Raw genomic sequence first — 23,395 nt, 5'->3', positions numbered from 1 at the left:
CTGCCTAAGAGCTCAGCTCAGTCTCCCCTCTGGCAGGTTAAAGCCATTCCCCTTGGCCTGTCCCTACAGGCCCTTGTCCCAAGCCCCTCTCCAGCTTTCCTGCAGCCCCTTTAGGCACTGGAGCTGCTCTCAGGTCTCCCCTTAAGGAGCCTTCTCTTCTTCAGGCTAATGAGCCCAGCTCTCTCAGCCTGGCTCCAGAGCAGAGCTGCTCCAGCCCTCACAGCACCTTCGTAGCCTCCTCTGGCCTCACTCCAACAAGCCTATAGGCCCTTGTAAAAAGCCCTTCTCCATCTTTCTTCAGAGGAAGAAGTAAATGACAAAACCCCCTCATTTTTAGTAGTGATTAATTACTGTAGACTCAATTAAGTTTTAAAAGCCCTGGGAGAAGATCAAACATCCCTGTAGCTTGGTCTCTGGTGAGCTCCAAAGAGACACTGACACAGATTTTACCACTACAGGACACTTCCCCAGTAAAAGCAAACACCAAGACAACTGAGCACGTCACCTTTCACTTACATTATAAGCTATTAAGAGGGATATTTGTCTTCTAACACTTAGAATGGGATCCTAATCACAGGCATGACAACATCCCTTATGACATGATAATGTGCCTGCATCACGGTGCTGTTTACTGTGTTAATAGTGCAGCTCTTCTGATTTTCCCATTACAATTTAATTAAGCACTGCTGCAATATTGCTTTAGAGATGTGTCATGGTAAGAAGCTCTTCAGAAGCAGAACAGAATCTCCTGTCCAGGATTCATTATAACACAGACGGTGAAGAGCCTGGATCTGGCTGCAAACTTCAGATAAACAGAAGTAAGTTAGAGCCAGGTAAAAAAAAACAACCTAAAACAGCACCTTCATGTTGGTGACCATGACCATCAGCAAGGCTACTACTCTTCTGATCAGTGGATTATGGATACCTGCAATAGCAGCAGTTTTACACTTACCTCTGTCATGCAAAGTACTTTTTTCCTTATGCAATAAGGATACTTCTTGACCAAGGGCCTTCTTCTGCCTCTCCAGTTCATTGCGTAGCACCAGGATCTTCAGCTGTAAACATTCACTCTCCTTTTTCTGTTGGAAGAAAAGCACATTTTAAACAATAAAGCAGCTTTTCTGCACACAAACAGTTCCATAAAAGGGGTGATAGGAGAGAAGGGAAAAAATAAGACAAGACAAGTGTCTGCCAGAGTTCATAGATTACCACAGGCCTTAAGCATTTTGCTGCTTTGGAAGGAGAGAAACTCAGCTGTGTCCTCCTCTGGGATGCATCTCCTCTGCTCTGATTGTGGAAGAGTGGCTGGAAAGCTGCTCATGGAAAAGGACCTAGGGGTCCTGATTAATGGACCTGAACAAGAGTTTGCGCCCAGGCAGCCAAGAAGTCAACAGCATCCTGGCCTCTATCAGCACCAGTGTGGCAGCAGGGCCACAGAAGGGACCTTAAAGTAACTTCACATCCCATGTTTGCCTGTTCCTGGACAAGGCACCAGCCTCATGTCAGTGAGGACAAATATAATGAAGTCATAGAATCATAGAATGGTTTGGGCTGTAAAGGACCTTGAGATCATTCAGTTCCAACCCTCTGCCATGGCCAGGGACACCTCACACCAGACTATGTCACCCAAGGCTCTGTCCAACCTGGCCTTGAACACTGCCAGGGATGGAGCATTCACAACTTCCCTGGACAACCCATTCCAGTGCCTCACCACCCTCACAGTAAAGAACTTCTTCCTTAGATCCAATCTAAACTTCCCCTGTCTCAGTTTGAACCCATCACCCCTTGTCCTATCACTCCAGTCCCTGATGAAGAGTCCCTCCCCAGCATCCTTGTAGCCCCCTTCAGATACTGGAAGCTGCTCTGCGGTCTCCACACAGCTTCTCTTCTCCAGGCTCAACAGCCCCAACTCTCTCAGCCTGTCTCCATACAGGAGCTGCTCCAATCCCTGATCATCCTTGTGGCCTCCTCTGGACTTGTTCCAACAGCTCCATGTCTGTCTTATGCTGAGGACACCAGAACTGCACACAGTCACTTTGAGCCCCTCTTGTTCCATCACCTCACTGCTTGCACCTGAGCTCAACCTTTGTGGGCAGAAAGCAGGAACTCGTGCCAATGCCTGCTTTTGGAGAGGGGAAGAGAACAGGCAAAACAAACTGTCAAAAGCTATTGTGAGATCTAATACAATTCCTGCTTAAAATGAATGTGTCACTTGAATGACAGCTTCTGCAGGAATTGTGTTCACCCAAAGGGAGCAGGGTGCAAGAAGATACTGGCAATAGACTCACCTCCCTCTAAATCCACCACAGGTTCCTGTCAAGATTTATCTAAATCATTCCAAGTTTGGTTCTCCTGATCAACCTCTCCTGTGCACTGCGCTGTATTTAGGCTTTTACAGTTTCAAAGCAGTTATAGAAAATAAAGGTAGAAATAGGATAAACAGTTTATTAACAGACACAAATCTCAAATCCATTCCATTCTGCTTCTCTGAGGAGTTCCCATTTGAAATGACAGGTTTAAAGATCGACTGTCAAGTGTGAAGAAAAACAAGCTTATGGTCAAAACACCAGCCAGATGCTAGAGCAAGCCTGTAGAATAAGGTTTTAAACACCCAAACTCACCAGTTCATTGCTTGTAGATGTACATCTCAGCTTCTCTTCAATCTCCCTTCCTATTTTCTGAACAGTTACCTGAGTCTGTTTAATTGCACACTGGGCTCTGTGAAGCCTGTGAGGAAAAGAGAAGATAGGGCTGAAGTACAGGTTCCCCAACACATGATGAATGCATCAGCTGCCTTAAACCCAGCAGCAGTAATGTGAATGCAATGTCAGCTTCCAGTTAGAAATGAAGCATTAGAGGAGGAATCATCACATGAAGGAGTAGCCAAAGCAAACCAGCAAGTGCCTAAATACGATCAACCACCAAATCTCCTTTTCGTTTGTTAAATACAATAGAAGCTGATAAGCAAAGCTGTAGGTGACAGAGCAGATAATCATGACATGAAATCTCTGTAATCAAGTTCTAACACTGTTAATATCAAGACACAACAGTTACCATGGGCACTGTTATATAGCCCAGCTTTAAAAAGTGCAAATATCCTTTAGATAACACAGAGCTGCCCAGGCCAAGAGCGCAAAATACCCTTTAGTATCTCCCTATATCCTATGGACCCTTCTGCAACAGAAATGTGGTTTTCTGAGTTGAACTATGCTTGAAGAGTGAAAGATGAGGACTGTTTCTGATCTAACCCTGACTTTAGGGTGAAAAGGAAACAGACTGTTTGCCTTATGAGGAAAAAGAAACCAGGCAGGGGAAAGCAGTGGCAAAACACAGTCTAAGAGAGGCATTAAAGGCATTAATATGGAGCAGAAATTAATGTATTCACTAAATAAAATGAGAGTTGGTCTGCAGACAATGTCTTTTAAGGCATGTACACCCAGGCTTACACCTCCCAGTCACAGTTTTCACTATTAATGGCTTCTCCTTTTATAAGGATCCTCTTCAGACAACCTTGCTGCTGGGATAAGAACATAACTAAGGTCTAATGAGAACAGCAAAACCCCAAACAGGTATCCTACCACATGGCATCAGTGCTTTGCCAGGCTGATGCAATGCAAAGGCCAAGGTTGTTTCAGTGACCATCACCATTCACTCAAAATTAACCCCTCTTCATGGGAATGCTTAATTCTATTAAAGTAAGGTCACACATTTGCTGTGAGCCAAGGACCAAAGCAGGAGAGCACACAGAACAGGATACACAGCTCCTTCCTTCTACACTCTTTAATCTCTTCCAGATTTATAAGGATTATTATTCAAAGGTTTTGGCTAATGGTTTTTAATGGTATGTATGCAGCCTGATCAGGCTACGTGCTTCAAATATGAGTAACCACAAAGCACTACTACTTCTCACAGCATCTCCCCTCAGCATACCAACTTAATGGCACACATTACATCTTGGTTCATTCAGTATGAGGACAGCGGCTCAGCAAGCTAATACACAGCAAAGAGATGATAGAAGGGCAACAGGGAACAAACAGTGTTAGTAACATTCATAGAGTCATGGATTGGGTCGGAAGGGGGCTTAAAGCTCATCCAGCTCCAACCCCTGCCACGGCCAGGGACCCCTTCCACTAGAGCAGCTTGCTCCAAGCCCCTGTGTCCAACCTGGCCTTGAACACTGCCAGGGATGGGGCAGCCACAGCTTCTCTGGGCAAATATAAGGGACAAACATTAATTCAGACTGACTCCCCAAACCAGTACACAGTTTAGAATACTTCAGTTAATCTGTATATAAAGGTCTATTCCTAACCTACACAGGCTGCTACACAAAATAATTCAGTAATCAAGCCTGGGTTTAATAAGAAATTATTTTCTTTTTAAGCCAATGTCGTGGTTTAAACCCAGTCAAATTATTTTCCCTCCCCCTGCTCTCGGAGGGACGGAGAGGAGAATACAGTTTAGTAACTAAATAACACAGATCAATGCTACCACCAATGATAATAATGATAAAGGAAATAACAAGGGAAGAGAATACATCATCTCACCACCAGCCGACCGATAAGCCCGACCAAGCTCTGAACAACCCCGCAGTCTCCCACCCTTCCAGGTAACTCCAGTTACATCCTGGACATGCCGTGCTGTGGTATGGAATACCTCTTTGGTCAGTTTGGGTCAGGTGTCCTGTCTCTGCTTCCTCCTGGCTCCCCCTCCTCCCTGGCAGAGCATGAGGCTCACAAAGTCCTTGGCCAAACCAAAACATCGCTTGTTATCAGCTCTTTTCCCGAGCTGAAAGTCAAAACATTGCACTGCACCAGCTACCAAGAAGGGGAAAAATGACTGCTACTGCTGAACCCAGGACAGCCAAACATCAATCATGCAACATAAAGAACAAAACCATCCAGTTAAACTTGGCTGCCTTGATGCCAACTAACACCATTTACACCACAAGACAAAGAATTTACTGATACTGGTTGACTCAATCCCAGTACATTTACTGTTATTCCAAGAACTTTAAAGTGGTAACAGTAAGATTATGACTACATCCAAAGTTAAAACTTCCAAGATTAAAACTTTTAGGGATTCATGTCACAAAACCAGCAGCTACCAACAAAAATCTCCCTTTTCCAGCCAGAAAGGTCCCCACATGGAAATCTTTGGTTATTCAACAACAGGAATGCAAACTAAGTGACGGGAACATCAGCAAAAGGGGAATGGCTTTAACCTGCCCGAGGGGAGACTGAGCTGAGCTCTTAGGCAGAAGCTCTTCCCTGTGAGGGTGCTGAGGCGCTGGCACAGGGTGCCCAGAGAAGCTGTGGCTGCCCCATCCCTGGCAGTGCTCAAGGCCAGGTTGGACACAGGGGCTTGGAGCAAGCTGCTCCAGTGGAAGGGGTCCCTGCCATCGTTTCTGCATGCACAAGACAGTGTAGTGGAGGCAGTTATGATTGTACCCATGAATGGAGATCAAGTTGAGGCCATAAATCTACATTAAAATATATATGTAGTGAATGGAGAGAAATTTCATTGCTAATTGACCACAGATTTTTCCCATTTCTAGTCTGAATGCAAGTCCAACACTACAGCCTAAAGCTGGCACAACGTGTGCTTTGAATATAATCTGGATTGCCCAGCGAGGTTGTGAATGCTCCATCCCTGGCAGTGTTCAAGGCCAGGTTGGACAGAGCCTTGGGTGCCATGGTTTAGTGTGAGGTGTCCCTGCCCATGGCAGGGGGGGTTGGAACTGGATGATCTTAAGATCCTTTCCAACCCAAACCATTCTGTGATTCTATGGATTGGTTTAGTACTTGACAACAATTAGCCAGCTGATGGCATAACCAATGTGCTATCAGCCAATGCAGGATTCTTCCTACATTGTTCAAGAGGGCTATTATTTCTTATTAAAATTAGCACTTCCATAGCACTTCAAGAACTAATTCAGGGCTTTAAGAGGCCACTGGCTTGCTTCCAGACTTCCTTCAGCGGTCAGGAAAGCCAAACCAGTGAGAGCAGAGCCTCAAGCCTTCTTCAAGGGATAGCTTAGCCAACAGTGTCGTCACCCTGGGTCAGCAGGCTGCTCTGGTGGCTCTGCAGCAGCTCACAGCCATTGTCAGCCAGCACCAGAGGTAACATGCACATTAAGTGGGACAGATTTACTGCTGCTGGGGGCCCCCAAGAGCTGCTGTGCAATGGTCCAACCTCAGGTGAGTTTCCTGCTGCCTGGGAAAGAACTGGAAAGCAAAGCAGGCATTAACATTCCTTACAACTCTCAGAGACTGGAGGTAGAGATGCATGAAGCTGCTGTTCTACTTTCATTCTCCTATTACCTTCTTTTCTGAGGTGGGGAGATTAAGAGGAAACAAGATACTCTCCCTTCCTTTGGAAGTTTAAGGGGATAGATACAAACCCATTATAGTACTGCAAGGCAAGACCAACAAAGGTTGCATCCCTACTTGATGTAGGAAGGCCCAGTAGGTAAAGCTTCAGCATCTCCCCACATGCTAGATCCCAAGTAGCTGAAATTTGGGCTATTTGGGGTAATTCTTCAAGGCTTTTTAAGTTTGACAGAACTATCTCCTTCCCCCACTAAAAAAAAACCTACTTCCTACCTTGGCTGTAAGATTTAAAGCAATTCTAGTATATGATGCTCTGCCAATCAATTCAATCTGGGTACTGACTTGGAAGGGAAAAAGAACTTGCCATGCTTTGGACTTCCTCACCACTAATACAGGATTTCTTTGCAATACCAGCCGTGTCTTGTTTGCAAGAAGGAGCAGGCTTCCTGACTTCCCAAGCTTCCACAATGCAGTGGTCCAACACAACTTGACTTTACAACTGGGGAATGGGCTGTAACAACACATTTGCTCTCTTTCAGCTCTGCAGTGTTCGAAGGTTCAGCTGAAGCACTTTCCTTTAGGAAACATGCTGTATCCTGCAACTGAGATATCCCTCTTGGCCATGAATTAGTCCAGTGATTTACTAGTTTATACAGCAAGTTCATTCCTGGCTGCAGTCCTTATAAACCTGAAAGCTGGATGTAGTGACAGTTGTGCCTATTAAGCTAACATATGCTTAGATTTACATTAATGAAAGACTCTCAGCTTTATTGGACATCTGATACAGGATTTTGTAGTTCTATCACACACTCCAAATAGCTCTTTGCTGCTATCAGACACATCTGGATCGCTCATGGACACAACTTTAAGCCATAAATACATCCATTAATTACAGCAGCCCCATACTCCAGCTACTTCTCACAAGAGAAATAAACTCCTATGCTTGTAGTTGCCAGAACAACCTTAGTTTACAATGAGCCTAAATTTAAACTGAGAATTACTACCAGGGATTTAGAAGAGAGAACAGAATACTTCTGGCAATAAGTAAGATGTAGGATCCTAGAAGGAAAATACTCAAACCTATTATTAAATAAGTAATCCAAGACTTTCCTATTAAATATAAAAAATGGAACGTACATTACTTTGTATCAGCCCAGCAATGAGATTATGGCAAGTGCCAGCCAGCTATAACATACTTCAGACACAGCCCTTTAAACCATCATCTGCTACATCTGCTTTCCCACAAGAACAAGTTAAAGCTCCTGATCTTCCACTCCCTTTCCCAATTTCCTCAGCAACCCATAGCTCCAACTTGTTAAAAGGTGAGAGAAGACAGTAGGGAGTAAGAGGAGAAGAAAATGCAAGTCTGACTTGTTCATTTATGGCATTAAAGCTCTATGAGAGCCAGTGCTGTGAGAAACTCAAACAAGACAGTGCCGCCGGAGCACAGGCACATCATCCTTCCACACAGGTTTGAGTCTTACATGTGTAAGGCTCCAATGAAGCTTTTGGAGAATCAAATCCATGTGGACACCTCAGCAGTGGATGCTTTGAGCTAAGTGTAAATGGAGAAGGAAAGGACCAAACACGTCTGGCAGGCTGGGAGCAAGGGAGGTCCTGGCCTCCAGCATGAGGAGCTACCTAGTAGATAGATCACCTTCAATACATAGAGGGCAGGAATGGAAGAGGAGTCTTCATAGAATCACAGAATAGTTTGGGTTGGAAAGGACCTTAAGATCATCCAGTTCCAGCCCCCCTGCCATGGGCAGGGACACCTCACACTAAACCATGGCACCCAAGGCCTCGTCCAACCTGGCCTTGAACACTGCCAGGGATGGAGCATTCACAACCTCCCTGGGCAACCCATTCCAGTGCCTCACCACCCTAACAGGAAAGGATTTCCTCCTTATAGCCAATCTAAACTTCCCCTGAAACTTCCTTCATGTGAAGAACAAACCATGTTTTGCAGAAATGAAGTCACAAAACCTGAGCTGTCTCTAACCCTCTTATTCCAAGTCACAGACTGGACTCCAGTGCTGGGCTGAGTTTATGGCTTGAGTTTTTTACCCAAAGAACAGATGTATTTGTGGCAAATAACAAAAGGAAGCTGCTTTTTGTTCTTGATACTGGTGCTTATCAGTTTGCAGTAAGTCAGGTCAACAATCACATTCAAGACAGTCTACATAGTACAAAGGTAAGTTACATGCAAATCCAATTCCCAAAGGGCATAAACATGTGAGCATTTAGGACAAGAGGAAATGGCCTCAAGATGCACCAGGGCAGGTTTAGATGGAGCTGAGGAACAATTCCTGCCCCAGAGGGTGCTCAGGCATTGGAACAGGCTGCCCAGGGCAGGGCTGCAGGCACCGGCCCTGCAAGTGTTCACACCCCATGGAGAGGAGGCCTTAAAGGGCTTTTCCAACCTGGTTGGTTCTGACTTCTAATCTCATTGAACATCACTTCATTGATAAGGTCTTTCACACACCAGCACAAATAAAGCAGCAGAATAAAGCTGTTTATGAAGTTCTGCACAGCTCTGTCATTCCTCTTTTAAACAGAGCTCTGAACCCATATTTGATCAAGAGCTAGCAACGTCCCTATCATGCTTAGGCTAAAGATCTGCCACCATTAAGGTGTTTCATTCCATAAGCTCTACTGGGAAAGCTGAAGATAAATGCAGCAGCTAACTGTATGTTAACTGCTAACCCTGCAGTTAACATACAAACCCCCCACCTCTCTCCCATGCTTCATGGACTGTTTCAACTTGCTGTGACCCATGTCATTCCCTTCTACAGATCTGGGCAAAAGTCAGCCTTGTAAACCGACTCTTGTGGTGACTGATTAGCCTCAGTTTCCATACAGCTTTGCACCACACAAGTGAAAGGCCTGGCAACAGATTTGTCCATAATGTCTGATTCCACACATAAATATCCCTAAGGAACCCCTTCAGAAAATTCACATCCCAGTTTCCATCCCAGGAAGACACCACCCCACGATTCCAACCCCCATGCTTTTTAGGCCAAGAGAGATGACACTTGTTGTAGTGCTCATCCATGCAAGTGCTGCTTATTGAAGCATACAGAGGCACTCAAGAGGTCCCATTACAGTCTGTGTTTATTTGTGTTGGCTTCAGGCCACCTGGGGTTTCATGTCCCAAGCCAAGGGGATGCCTGCCCTGTCTTGGCTGCTTACACAGTACGAGGAGCCAAGTCTTCCAGGTGGAAATGCTTCCTAGCTTAGAAACATCCAGGCTGGCCACTGCAGGAAAACAATCACAGTTATCACTAGCAAAGGGGAGTTTTTAGCAGAGGAACATACTGATTTAAAAGCACAAGTCAGGCTAAGAGGAATCCTACTGCCCCTTCCAGGCTCCTGCTGGGAGAGGGTGGTGGCAGCAACAGGATTAAAGTCTGAAGGTCTGCAGTTTGAGAGCCAGCAATTTGACTGCTAACATACTCACAGGAAAACGAAGAGCAAGGCACTGCAAGAGCATCAAAGGTGATAACCTTCTCCTGCCACACACAAGTGCCATCTTCACAGCATGTGGCACTCTTCCTACTGCATGAACATCTATAACTACAGTGTTTAGAAAGAAGTTGGTGGCATTTGTAAGTCGGGAATCTTTGTGAGGAAAGGACAGCAAAGGGAAAAGCTATAAATGAAAGACTCCGCAGTGCATATTTTGACGTAGAAATTAAACTAAGCTTTCCTACCTCCTTTTATCTCTATGCAAGTACCAGCAGGCTGAAAGGAATAGGGTAGAGAAGAGCCACACTATTTCCATGCAGTCAGAGCTGCAGAGGCTGGACAATGAATCCCACTCACTGCACAGCCTCACTTCCTTCATGGAGATGAGGATGAAAACAGAAGAAATTCAGTGAAGCTCAAGTCAGAATAGATTGGCATGACTCACCTATGGGTTTATCATCATAGGATCCCAGACTGGTTTGGGTTGAAGGGACCTTAAAGCTCATCAAGATCCAGTCCCTGCCACGGGCAGGGACACCTTCCACTGGAGCAGCTTGCTCCAAGCCCGTGTCCAACCTGGCCTTGAACACTGCCAGGGATGGGGCAGATGCTGTACAACCTGAACAGTCAGGGAACAGCTGAGAGCATCTTCTCTTCCTGCACCAGCACTGCACACAGTGCTTCAAGTGGGGTCTCACAAGAGCAGAGGGGCAGGATCACCTCCTCCAACCTGCTGGTCATGCTCCTTTTGATGCAGCCCAGGATACAACCAAAATGCTTTCAATCTGCACTTAGTGGCTGGCTAAAAAGCACAAGCATGCCATCCATGCTGCTGAAGAAATGGTTAAATCACAGACAATGCAGTTTTGGACTGGAGAGAGAAAAACATAGGAAACAAACCTTCAAAGGGGCATGTTTCACTAATTCTTAGAGCACTTTCTGTCTGCAAGCAGAACTGTGGAGGATTTGAGGCACTCACATATATAGAAGCATAAAAACTAATAGCAGGCCAATTGTTCTGTCACAATACCATAAGGATCTGATGCAGACTACAAGATAATCGTTTTTAGATTTAGGAACCAAAGCAGAATCCTAACATATAGGATTTTAAGGTCTTCTTTTAGCAATTGCCAGCACACCCCATCTTCCCAACACCACTTCAGACTGAAACGTCTATTTTTCACTATTTAAAGAAAAGAGAGAAAACTCAGAGAATCCTAAATATAAACCTATTCCCATTAGTGCTGCAAACGTGCTGAGAGTGTGATTATGGAGACATGTCCAGAACATGACCTCAGATGAATCTGGCCCATCCTGAGTGTGATGTGAAAGGTGAAACACGTTACTCTCGAACCTATTACCACCAGCAACATAATATTTAGAATGCCTTTAAGTGACCTCTCCTCAGGAAATCTGACAAGACAGCCAAGGGACAAAACCTCAACCTTTCAGCTTCCCAATGGGGGGGGCTCATTTTTGTTAGCTAGCCCTTTTTAAAACAAAAGGCTGGGAGAACATTTGTCATTTCTATATGGCATGAACAACTGCTTAACAGCACTACATTTCATACAGTCATAGAATGGTTTGGGTTGGAAAGGACCTTAAGGCCATCCAGTTCCAACCCCTGCCATGGCCAGGGACACCTTCCACTAGAGCAACTTGCTCCAAGCCCCTGTGTCCCACCTGACCTTCAACACTGCCAGGGATGGGGCAGCCACAGCTTCTCTGGGCACCCTGTGCCAGCACCTCAGCACCCTCACAGTAAAGAACTTTTGCCTCAGATCCAACCTGAACTTCCCCTGTTTCAGTCTGAACCCATCACCCCTTGTCCTATCACTGCAGTCCCTGATGAAGAGTCCCTCTCCAGCATCCTTGTAGCCCCCTTCAGACACTGGAAGCTGCTCTGAGGTCTCCACGCAGCTTCTCTTCCCCAGGCTCAACAGCACCAATGTTCTCAGCCTGTCTTCATCTGCCTGAGCATCTTGCCCCTGCCCCAAAACAAGAAGGTTCATGAGCTGCAGAGGTGCTGAGAACTCTCCTTGTGTAAAGCTCAGCTCTCTGGGTACTTAAACTTTTCCTCCTGCTTAATGAACTTGTAAATCTGAGTCATTAAGCATCTGAGCATACAGGCACGACTTTTATCCAACACTCAAACCATTTTCTACTGTTCACACGCTCTGGCATTCCTAACTAATTTCTTTAAATCAACAGAATTTGAGCCAAGCATGTGCTTTTCATTAAGGCCTATTCACAAGCTTCATGAGTTTGAGCTATTCACTTCTTCTGAGAAGTAAAAACAAAAATTCAATCATTTCTTCCCCCCAAAACAGGTTTGATGGAGAGGCTGACCACAGAAGTTCTCATTTTGTACTTTTTCAGGAGGTGAGGGTCGAGGTAAAACCTTCTCTCTCAGTTGCTCATCTCACACAAGGATGATGCCCCATCCCTGGCAGTGTTCAAGGCCAGGCTGGACACAGAGGCTTGAAGCAAGCTACTCTAGTGGAAGGGGTCCCTGCCCATGGCAAGAGTTGGAGCTGGATAAGCTTTAAGGTCCCTTCCAACAGAAACCATTCTATGATTTCCACACTGTTCAGCTGATCCCACCTGGCAGAATGATACCATCAGAATAACTGGGATACAGACACCGTCATCACTAGGATTTGCTTCCTGGTTTTAGGGAGTTTAAGCAAAACCAGGACAAAGCTGTTCTTCATATCCACATGTCCCATGGAAGCATTAGGAAACCACACGTGCAGCTTGTGAATTTTTACTACAGACAAGCATCATATCATGAGAAAGTCTTCAAAACGTGGGATTTATGTGACCAGATGCAAGCACAGACACCTCCCTGTTCTCTTTACAGCCAACGGACAGAAGCAGGCAGACAGAGATTCATTTCCTCCCCAAGTACATGTCCTGTCAAATGAATCACAACTCAAATTATGCCCACCTCTCTCTTCAGGTTGCAAATGGAACATAGTCACACAAAAAACATCACTGGACAGAGTTCATGGGCTCATTACTTAAGCCTGGACTTGAGCTGGAGAGGTGGGAACCAACATGCTTGGTAGGAGCAAAGGGACACCTGAGAAGAAGAGACTAGAGATTGCTTTAAAAGAAATAAACACTATCACCAGTGGTTTAAGGTTGATGTCGAAGGTAAGCAGCAGTAGAGAAAGTGTACCTGTAAAATAGCAGAGCTAATGTGGGAGGGAATAGAACCATAGAATGGTCCAGGTTGGAAAGGGCCTTAAGATCATCCAGTTCCAACCCCTGCCATGGGCAGGGACCCCTTCCACTAGAGCAGCTTGCTCCAAGCCCCTGTGTCCAACCTGGCCTTGAACACTGCCAGGGATGGGGCAGCCACAGCTTCTCTGGGCACCCTGTGCCAGCGCCTCAGCACCCTCACAGGGAAGAGCTTCTTCCTTATTTCCAACCTGAACTTCCCCTGTTTAAGTTTGGACCCACAGAAATCCATAGAAAGGATTCTAGACTTTGCCTCAGCTCCTGAAGAGCTTTCTTAGCTAAGAAGGAAACAGGCGAAAAGAGCACCTAGAAACGGTCACAGCTGCTAACTGCTAACTTCTGATGGAACTAGACAATGCAAGATGTACTCCTATAGGATATGTCAAATCCACTGAGGCATAATCAGCAGCAGGCCTGGTGGTGAGGCCTGGATAAAAACCTGTTCCTTTTAGGACAAAGCAAAAAGAGAATGTCTCAGCTCAGAGGCAGGGCTGAACAAGAGCTACACCCAACAGCACACCTAGGAACTATAAAGAGATGATGTCTGGGCTCTCAAGAACCTTCCCAAGACCAAACAAAGTGCTCAGCTTCAGTATTGAGGTTTCAAAACCGCATCGAGCAAGGGGAGCTTTAGCGAAGCTGACATCTTTGCTTCTTGTTAGCTTTATGATAGACACTTTCAGAAGGACCACAGTTCAGATTAGACACGGTTAGACAGGCTCAGACAGGCTCAAGCTGGTCAAGTCATGACCAGCTGGTGTAATAGCGAGTGTGAGTGTGCTTCATGCTACAAAGAAATGCAAAGGAAATGTGGGAAACCCACCAAAACGCATCAATAAAGCACTCAGGATGACCAGCACACATTCTATTCTATTTAACAAAGATAATGTTAGGTAGTAGAAGAGTTTTCTTTAACAGACTGTGCCAGAGCACAACCAGAAGTTTATAACGCACCCCCAGGCTGTTTTGCACTAAAAGTGCAGGAGACAGCCATTTAGAATGCAGCTTTTGGTTCAAACCTGCTTTACACAACCAAGAAACAGCACATTTAAGTTTTAAGAGAGCTTATAAAACACGGACTTCTTGAATAAGCAACATAAGAGTTAACGTCTCCTAGAGTTAACATCCTCACTTCACAAGCAACAGTGACACCTACTGTTAACACTACCAAAGGCATTCAACTTTCATTACAACTGATAAAAACACAAATTTCTCCAAAGACTTTTGAAAGCATATTAAACACTTCCTTCTCGAGGGTTTCCTTTGTAGCACATCTATTGCCATTACTGTAGAACTGAAGTTATCTACCTGTCTTAAAATCATAGAATAGTTTGGGTTGGAAAGGACCTTAAGATCATCCAGTTCCAACCCCTGCCATGGGCAGGGACACCTCCCACTAAACCATGGCACTCAAGGCTCTGTCCAACCTGGCCTTGAACACTGCCAGGGATAGAGCATTCACAACCTCCCTGGGCAACCCATTCCAGTGCCTCAGCACCCTCACAGTAAAGAACTTCTTCCTTAGATCCAATCTAAACTTCCCCTGTGTCAGTTTGAACCCTTCACCCCTTGTCCTATCACTGCAGTCCCTGATGAAGAGTCCCTCCCCAGCATCCTTGCAGCCCCCTTCAGACACTGGAAGCTGCTCTGAGGTCTCCACGCAGCTTCTCTTCTCCAGGCTCAACAGCCCCAACTTTCTCAGCCTGGCTCCATACAGGAGCTGCTGCAGCCCCTGCTCATCCTCGTGGCCTCCTCTGGACTTGTTCCAACAGCTCCATATCCTTTTTATGTTGAGGACACCAGAACTGCACACAATGCTGCAGGTGAGGTCTCACAAGAGCAGAGCAGAGGGGCAGGATCACCTCCTTTGCCCTGCTGGTCACGCTCCTTTTGATGCAGCCCAGGATACGGTTGCTTTCTGGGCTGTGAGTGCACACTGAAGCCGGCTCATGTTCATTTTCTCATCAACCAACACCCCCAAGTCCTTCCCTGCAGGGCTTGTTAAATGCCTTTTGAACTCCTCAAAATCCATCTACTGACAAGTGTTTAAAACCTCTATTTTTCCACACATAATATTCTTGAGCTATTATCATTAAAGCAGATCTGAAAAAGGACCTTTTATTTACCTTTATGCCAGTGTTTTGCAGGTTTCACCACCTGACACCTAAATAACCACCTAAAACTGCAGTCACCATACCCATTTTATACCATACAAGTGTTGGAGTAACTGGGTCCTGACTTTGTGCAGTGCCTATTTTCTGGATTATAAAGCAGGAAAAAGGCAAATTCAATTCAAATTAGACATTTAAAAAGACACAAACCACACACATTCAGGTGTGTAGCTGCTTTGTTCCAACTACAGCATCATTCTACCAAGTTAAGTTTGGGCAAGTTGCTTTCCCCCTGCCCCTAGTTCTAATTTAGTTAAGTTTTAATGTTGTTGAGGAGAACAGAGTGGGGCTGTTGTGGTTTAACCCCAGGTGGTAACAAAGTACCAGGCAGCCGCTCACACACACAACCCCACAGTGAGATAGGGAGGAGACATGGGAGAAATGTAAAATCCATGGGTTGAGATAAGAACAGTTTAATAATTAAAATAAGATATAATAATAATATTAGTAGTAGTAATAATAATAAATAATAATAATAAAGGGAAAAAAACAAAAGGAAGAACTAAAGAAACACAAGTGATGCACAATACAATTGCTCAGCACCTGCTAACAGATACCCAGTGATCAGCTACCTCCAGCCAACTCCCCCAGTTTCTATACTGGGCATAACGTGCTGTGGTATGGAATACCCCTTTGGTTAGTTTGGGTCTGGTGTCCTGTCTCTGCTCCCTCACAGCTTCTTGTGCTCCTCCTCACTGGCAGAGCACGGGAGAATGAAGAGTCCTTGATCAGGGTAAGTGCTACTGAGCAACAATGAAACCATGGGTGTGTGTTATCAGCATTGCTCTCATCCAAAAATCAAAACCACAGCACTGCACCAGCTACTAGGAAGAAAACTAACTCTATCCCAGTTGAAACCAGGACAAGGGCTTTTCCACAAAAGCCCTCCAACAAGAGGCTCCATGGTCTTGACTTCCACAGCCAGCTCCAGGTCAGTGCACTAAAGCATCCACATGGCAGAAGCCAAGGAACATACACACTCAAGGCCCACCTCCTTGCTACCAGAGGCACATCAGCACTACCTGGATATCTCCTTTGCACATTCCAGTCCAGAAGAGTTGGTTTTATACTTGGAAAGAAGGCTCATTCTACACACATGCTAAAGAAGTTACCAAGAGCTACATAGAATATTCTCCAACACCTTACCTAAGCAAAGAGAAGACATCGTACGAGTTACGGACAGAGTTCTGATCCACCTGGAGAAGACTGCTCTTCAGGGTACCTGAGTGATCCTTAAGGCAAAGAAAGGATGTTAATTTAAGAACCAAAACCTTCTCCATCTCGACATGTACTTTTGGTAGGACAACAAATAATGTTGCATTTAATGTCTTTTAAATCTTTTTGCACATGGTTTTATGTGCAGTAGATAGAAACAATATATGGTGGTAATGAAACCAAGCTCAAGTCTGGCTCATAACAGCACTTATTTATAAAGGTGCTAGTGATCTATCACTTCACTGTGTTCTAGACAGAGAGTGTGGTTTCCTGACCTTTATAATCCATCACTGCACAGACTGCATGCACAGAAATACTGAAGGATGCCGTTTAGAGTGCTGCCATTCTTCAGGTTCAGATCTGAGAGCCTATTCAGTGACGTGAGATAAAGCCCTACTCCCTATCCATGCGGAAACAAGTTTAAAGGATCAAAGCAATCTCAGTTGTGAATGATGTGAATAAGTCTCTGGAAGTTACAAAAAACCCCTTCTATCGCTCTTAAGCAACCGAAGTGTACACTCTGCACAAGAGGCATTGAAACAGTGACAAAGAGCAATTCTTCACGTTGCAAAGATCACATATTGAGTTCTTCTATATCATAGTCACACAAACTCCTAAAAGCACCAGAGACTCAGAACGGGTTCTTCACATGATAGTCAATTCTAAATAGGTCAAAACACCAGCAGCACTGTAATGAAGTTTACGGATTGTAGGAAAACAGGCATTCATTTAGTGTATGCACTAACTCTACTAACTCTATCAGCTGATTTTCCAAGTGATGCAGGCACAATCAGAGTACCACAATCCCTGCACACTCCCTGCCTCAACAGGCTGCTTTCATATAGAACATGTTGAAATGCAGTTACATGTCAACATCTCCTGACACAACTGCATTAGCCACAGGCCATGCAGCACATTCTTTCCCACAAAAAATAAAGTTCCACCTAAATAATTGTGTGATCTATACACTGCAGTATGCATCATATTGCAACACAGGCACCATATCACAGAATCCCAGACTGGTTTGGGTTGGAAGGGAACTGAAAGCTCCTCCAGCTCCAACCCCTGCCACGGGGCAGGGACCCCTTCCACTGGAGCAGCTTGCTCCAAGCCCCTGTGTCCAACCTGGCCTTGAACACTGCCAGGGATGGGGCAGCCACAGCTTCTCTGGGCACCCTGTGCCAGCGCCTCAGCACCCTCACAGGGAAGAGCTTCTGCCTGAGAGCTCATCTCAGTCTCCCCTCGGTCAGGTTAAAGCCATTCCTCCTGGCCTGGCCCTACAGGCCCTTGTCCAAAGCCCCCCTCCAGCTTTCCTGGAGCCCCTTTAGGCACGGGGACCTGCTCAAAGGTCCCCCTGGAGCTTTCTCTTCCCCAGGCTGAACACCCTCTCTGTGCAATCAGTTCTAGCGTCTCACCAGTCTCACAGTGAAGGATTTCTTCCTAGTACCTGATCTGTACATTGCTGACTATAAAGCCATCACTTCCATTCAAATCCCCACAAGACTGGACTTGCTAGTTGCGGCTAATGCAGGAACTGTAGCTATGCATCAAGGAGTCATCTCCTTTCCAGCCAGGGACTCCTTATACAACCTACCTATACCACAGCACTGCCACTGGCAATTTGGGATTAAGATAAACACAACCTGTCAGCTGTGCTATTTGCTATAGGTAACTTTAAGCTTCTTCAGCATCGATGTAGAAATCAGCACTGCCATAGGATTAATGTGGCTGCAGCCACAATGTTGGCTGAATAAGCACAAATACTCCAGTGGAGTATTTGAAGAACAAAAACCGTGAGGTGAAACAGTGACAACATGGAGCAAATTGATTCCTACTTAAGAGCTACAAACTCTGGTTTTAAAACTGATAACTAAAACTTCATGTGCTTTTCTATTTGCCATGAAAAACAGTCTTAGAAACCACACCATTTCAGAACGTTCTATGCTTAAAAGCAATCTCTGCTTCAAAGAACAATCCTATTTCCAGTAACAAGGGATTTTTGGACTTAAAATACTAGTCTCTGCCTTCCCAAACAGCTCAGATGTCCACACCACAAAGGCAAAGTAACAGCTCTTATCTGGTATGTCAAAAAGAGGGTTTCTTCTCAAAATGAAGTGTTTTTGTGTATTTAAGTGAGAAAATGTCAGTTTCCAAGTTCAATTTCAGCTTGTCAGCAGTACCAACAAGCCAGAAGTACAAGATGCCCTTACCTTCTGCTCAAATGAAGCTCCATAGTAACCATCATTGAGACCAAAAATAATCTCATTGGGGTTTCTTGCATGTATCTGTAAGAAGAGAAGGAAAAAAAAAATCATTCCAGTCACCTAACTATGACTTTACACAGCATACAGAGCACACAAGCATGGAATGCTCTGACAGTCGAAAGCAGTTTTTCAGCACCTGCAACTCTAGAAGCACAGGAAAACTAAGTGAAAATGGAATTTATCCATAGAAAATGCATTTGCTTCACAGGTTTAATATGTCACTGAGTGTGCTCAGCAATTCTACCTTGAAATCAGAAACATTGGCCAGAGCATCCTCCCTATTGCGGCGTTCCCAGCTGACAAAAATAAGGAGACCAGAAAACTAATCAAAGAAATAAGTCTTAAGAGTAACTAGTTTGCACATAATGATAAGTAATGAAGCTAACAATGAGGGTTCTCTGGTCATAGCAGACAAAATCATGGAATCACAGTATGGTTTGGGTTGGAAAAGACCTTAGGATCATCCAGTTCCAACCCCCTGCCATGGGCAGGGACACCTCACACTAGCGCAGGTTGCTCCAAGCCCCTGTGTCCAACCTGGCCTTGAACACTGCCAGGGATGGGGCAGCCACAGCTTCTCTGGGCACCCTGTGCCAGCGCCTCAGCACTCTCACATTTAGTGGTTTTATTTAGTAGTTTTATCATTTATGTGATATGGGTTTCTTTCTGAGCCACTTTTACTATAGGCTCCACAATTCAGAACACACCTCTCGTTTCACCTCTTTCAAAAGGCTATGAGTAATATACAAACCCCAGAATAAAACAGATCTCAGAGTAAGCTCCTTGGACTGAAGAGCTTTGATGGTTTGTCACTGCTATGTGAATGGATTAAAACTGTCATATACACAAACATTTTAATAAGAGCAAGCAGGGACAGGCCAAGGGGAATGGCTTTAGCCTGCCTGAGGGGAGACTGAGATGAGCTCTTAGGCAGAAGCTCTTCCCTGTGAGGGTGCTGAGGCGCTGGCACAGGGTGCCCAGAGAAGCTGTGGCTGCCCCATCCCTGGCAGTGTTCAAGGCCAGGTTGGACACAGGGGCTTGGAGCAAGCTGCTCCAGTGGAAGGGGTCCCTGCCTGTGGCAGGGGTTGGAACTGGAGGAGATTTAAGGCCCCTTCCTATCCAAGCCAGGCTGGGATTCTACGAAGTATACATACAATCACACCACTGTTGCCCTGAAGCAAGGCACTGCACTTTAAACCACTACCATTTGAGATTCTCAGTCAACAGTGGTACCTTAAAGCAGTCAAGATTTAAAGCTCAGAGGTAACCTAGCATGAATCTCTGCAATCAAACCTTAAAACATGCCCATCAAATGTGTTCATTTCTTTTCTTAGCCTTCTATCTATTTGTTCATCCACATAACTTGTTTCCTTCAGTAAAGAGTTGAGAATAAACTGTTTTCACATTACCTGCTGGCCCAAGTACTTCAACCCATCCAGATTGACCTTCCATTCAATCAAGAGCTGGAAGTGTTCCTTCTTGCCACCCCAGATCCTCACAACAAAGCAGGAGACAGAGGTATCGAGACGATCAGGCATTATCCCAAAGTCCAGGCTCCTCCATGTCGGATTCTGTGGGTAAAGAGGGATAAAACCAACTCAAACTAAACAATGCAGAAGGTAGTGAAGTCCATGTCAAACCTTATATCTATATATATAAAAATATATATATAAAAGAATAACAAACTCCCTATTTCAAGGTTCACACATGGCTGAAGCCAACAGGCTCTGCTGCTTCCTTAGCCTGTTTACTACACAGAATCCCTGGGTTAAAGGCTTCATGCTGTAAAGTACTTCAGAAACTCAGAGTGGGCTCTGTTTCCTTCCATTAGGAAACATTGAAGAATTTACTCAGAATTTGCTCATTCAGTTGAGCCAAATCAGGACCTTCACAAGTGGAAGTGACTTCCCAAGTCATAACTGAGCTTCTGAGTACAGTTTACACTGCAAAAGTGAAGTTTAAAGGGCTGATCTACTCCTTAATGATTCAGTTTGCATTATTGACATGTTTGTTCACGTTCTTCTCCTCCTTGACTGATGCTGATGGCAATCCTCAAATGCTGCCTCTTCATCCCAAGAGGCCAGACGTGCACCTCAAGCTTTATAAAGCCAGCATACTAAACTGCTAACATCTATTTCCCTAGAACTCAGATTTGCAAACATGAAGCATTCCAAGAACTTTCACTCATCTCTGATAACATAGAATTAAAGATTTATGGAACTGTTGTAACTGGCCAAGATGCAACCAAGTCAATGCAACACTACAAGTGCCAAGAGACAGATATTGACTTTAGGACTGCCACAGGCCATAAATCCCAGGGTGCCCTAAAGCAGAAATGGGGAAGAGCTTTTTATGCACATCTCCCTCCTCTGCTACACCCAGAAATGGTAACTCCTCCAAAACAAATGTGGGAACCCACCACTACCCCACGATACAACAAGCTTTTCCTTCTAGTGCTTAAGAAGCTTGGAACAGGCCAACCATCTTTGAACTGGTGTTAGGCAATTTAGAGTCAGATGCCTCTGAAAAGAAGGGAGGAGCAAAGCCACCCATGAAGTACTGCAGAAGGAATACATGCTTGGAGTTTTCTTAAGGAGAAGGGATATTTGGTAGCACAAAAATACCATTTTAATAAAAACCCATAGACAATGCATGAAATTTGCTCCAGACATCTTTGATTTACATTGGTGACATTTCACCTCATGTTGCCTTTGGTTAGATTCCCTTTTTGTCATTCCTTGTCCTGACTTAGAACAGGCAGACCTCAAAATCCTAAAGTCTCATGGAACTTGTCTCTTGCATAAATGAGGCTTGAGGATGTAGAGAGCTGCTTCTCCATTCAGGAGCTTTTCAAAGCACTTAGACCTCATGGGCTATAAATGGTGCTGCTCTATCTTGTTCATGCAGGTTTTCAAACTCCTTTACCCAGTATCTGCAACATCCTACACCTAGAGAGACACCTACCTCTCATCTGCTGTAAGAACCTGACCAGTTCTGGGCCCTTCACTGACCCAAAATGGGAAATGTAGAAACTCTAAGATGCTTTCAACTTCACTTTCTTAAAGCTATTCAAAGAATGCACATGTGTATATGAGCAGGTACATGCTCCTTACCATTTACTTATACAACAGAGAGATGTTCAAAGAAATCAGTGCAACACTGACTGTCCCTTTGTCTGGGGTGTTGCAAACAGGGCCTCAGCTTCTATACCACTGCACAACCTGAGCTTCTATTGAATCTGTACACCCAAAGTAACATACAAGTGCTTCTTGAATAGACATTTAAATAAAAGCAGCTATTTCTGTTAACACCAAGAAGAGCAAATAAAGAGATGAACTGCACACAAATCTGAGTTATGGCACATACAAATCTCAGCTACTGAAATGACTTAAACCAGTAAAAACACAGCTAATGGTACTTTACCTATTTGGTGTTCTTAATATTGAATTTATATTTTAAAGCTTTATTTGAAGTTTTCACATGAAAACACCCTGCCCTTGGGGTGTTCTATCTTGCAAGAGGACCAAGACTTAAAACCAACACACACTTCTACTAGTCAGTAACTCACTACCCCAACCCCTGTGAGACCGACCTGAAAAGGAGAATGGGATACTCCAACTAGAACTGAAGAGTGCAAATACACATTTAACAGTGCTGGTGTTCAGCAGAGAAATCAAACTACTGGAGTAAATACACAGTTTTCCAAAAGAAAAGTTTTAATGTTAAAGTAACTTACCAGAGAATTCTTGATCACCTCACTCTTATAAAACTCTAAAGAAAAAATGAGTAAAAAGACACCTTTAGATTAGTTTAAACATGGATATAGAACAGAAAAGACTAAAATAAATAACACTCATGTAAGACAAATGCTAGTAGGTCTGGTTTATCAGGAGTAGATTCATGAGGAAGACTTAGAAGTACAGGCATGCTTTGAACTAGAGCAAGACCTCACTTGGAGCATTGTGTGCAGTTCTGGTGTCCTCTATGTAAAAAGGACATGGAGCTATTGGAACAAGTCCAGAGGAGGCCACAAGGATGCCCAGGGGATGGAGCAGCTCCTGTATGGAGCCAGGCTGAGAAAGTTGGGGCTGTTGAGCCTGGAGAAGAGAAGCTGTGTGGAGACCTCAGAGCAGCTTCCAGTGTGTGAAGGGGGCTACAAGGATGCTGGGGAGGGACTCTTCATTAGGAACTGGACTGACAGGACAAGGGGTGATGGGTTCAAACTGACACAGGGGAAGTTTAGGTTGGAGATAAGGAAGAAGTTCTTTACTGTGAGGGTGCTGGGGCACTGGAATGGGTTGCCCCGGGAAGTTGTGAATGCTCCATCCCTGGCAGTGTTCAAGGCCAAGTTGGACAGAGCCTTGGGTGCCATGGTTTAATGTGAGGTGTCCCTGCCCATGGCAGGGGGGTTGGAACTGGATGACCTTAAGGTCCTTTCCAACCCAGACCATTCTATGGTTCTATGATTCATTCACACTTCACTATTAGACATCAGCATTTGAACTTAGCATTTCACCTTTATACCCAAGATAACTCTCAAGATTTACTGAGGTTTTGGTTTCTGGGGTGCCCCAGTACTTCACAATATTTGGATGACATTGGCAAAGTGACTTCTTCGTCAGGAGGAGTGCAGCACTCATTGCACTGCTTTCCTGAAGAGCATGAGGGACATTGAGTTTCATTCCAACCCTAACTATCTTAT

The 23,395-nt window shown here is 44.7% G+C and overlaps 1 protein-coding gene across 5 annotated transcripts in view; it reads right to left on the bottom strand.

The window, feature by feature from the left end:
- Positions 1-23,395, bottom strand: part of UVRAG (UV radiation resistance associated) — a 92,246-nt gene that overhangs the window by 52,704 nt on the left and 16,147 nt on the right. For all 5 annotated transcript variants that reach the window (XR_009968588.1, XM_062639144.1, XM_062639143.1 and 2 more), the window contains 6 exons: positions 22,430-22,464; positions 20,103-20,264; positions 18,640-18,714; positions 16,361-16,446; positions 2,622-2,727; positions 953-1,079 (listed from right to left, as the gene is read on the bottom strand). Coding sequence is in view for 4 of the 5 variants with exons in the window: in XM_062639144.1 (XP_062495128.1) it covers positions 953-1,079; positions 2,622-2,727; positions 16,361-16,446; positions 18,640-18,714; positions 20,103-20,264; positions 22,430-22,464 (591 nt within the window). In the remaining variant the exon portion in view is untranslated. The remainder of the gene's footprint in view (positions 1-952; positions 1,080-2,621; positions 2,728-16,360; positions 16,447-18,639; positions 18,715-20,102; positions 20,265-22,429; positions 22,465-23,395) is intronic.

The sequence above is a fragment of the Pezoporus occidentalis genome, unplaced genomic scaffold (assembly GCF_034315485.1).
Source record: "Pezoporus occidentalis ecotype Australia unplaced genomic scaffold, CSIRO_AGI_Poc_V1 ctg6, whole genome shotgun sequence".
NCBI classification, from domain to species: Eukaryota; Metazoa; Chordata; class Aves; order Psittaciformes; family Psittacidae; genus Pezoporus; species Pezoporus occidentalis.
This window is presented reverse-complemented; position numbering and strand designations above follow the sequence as displayed.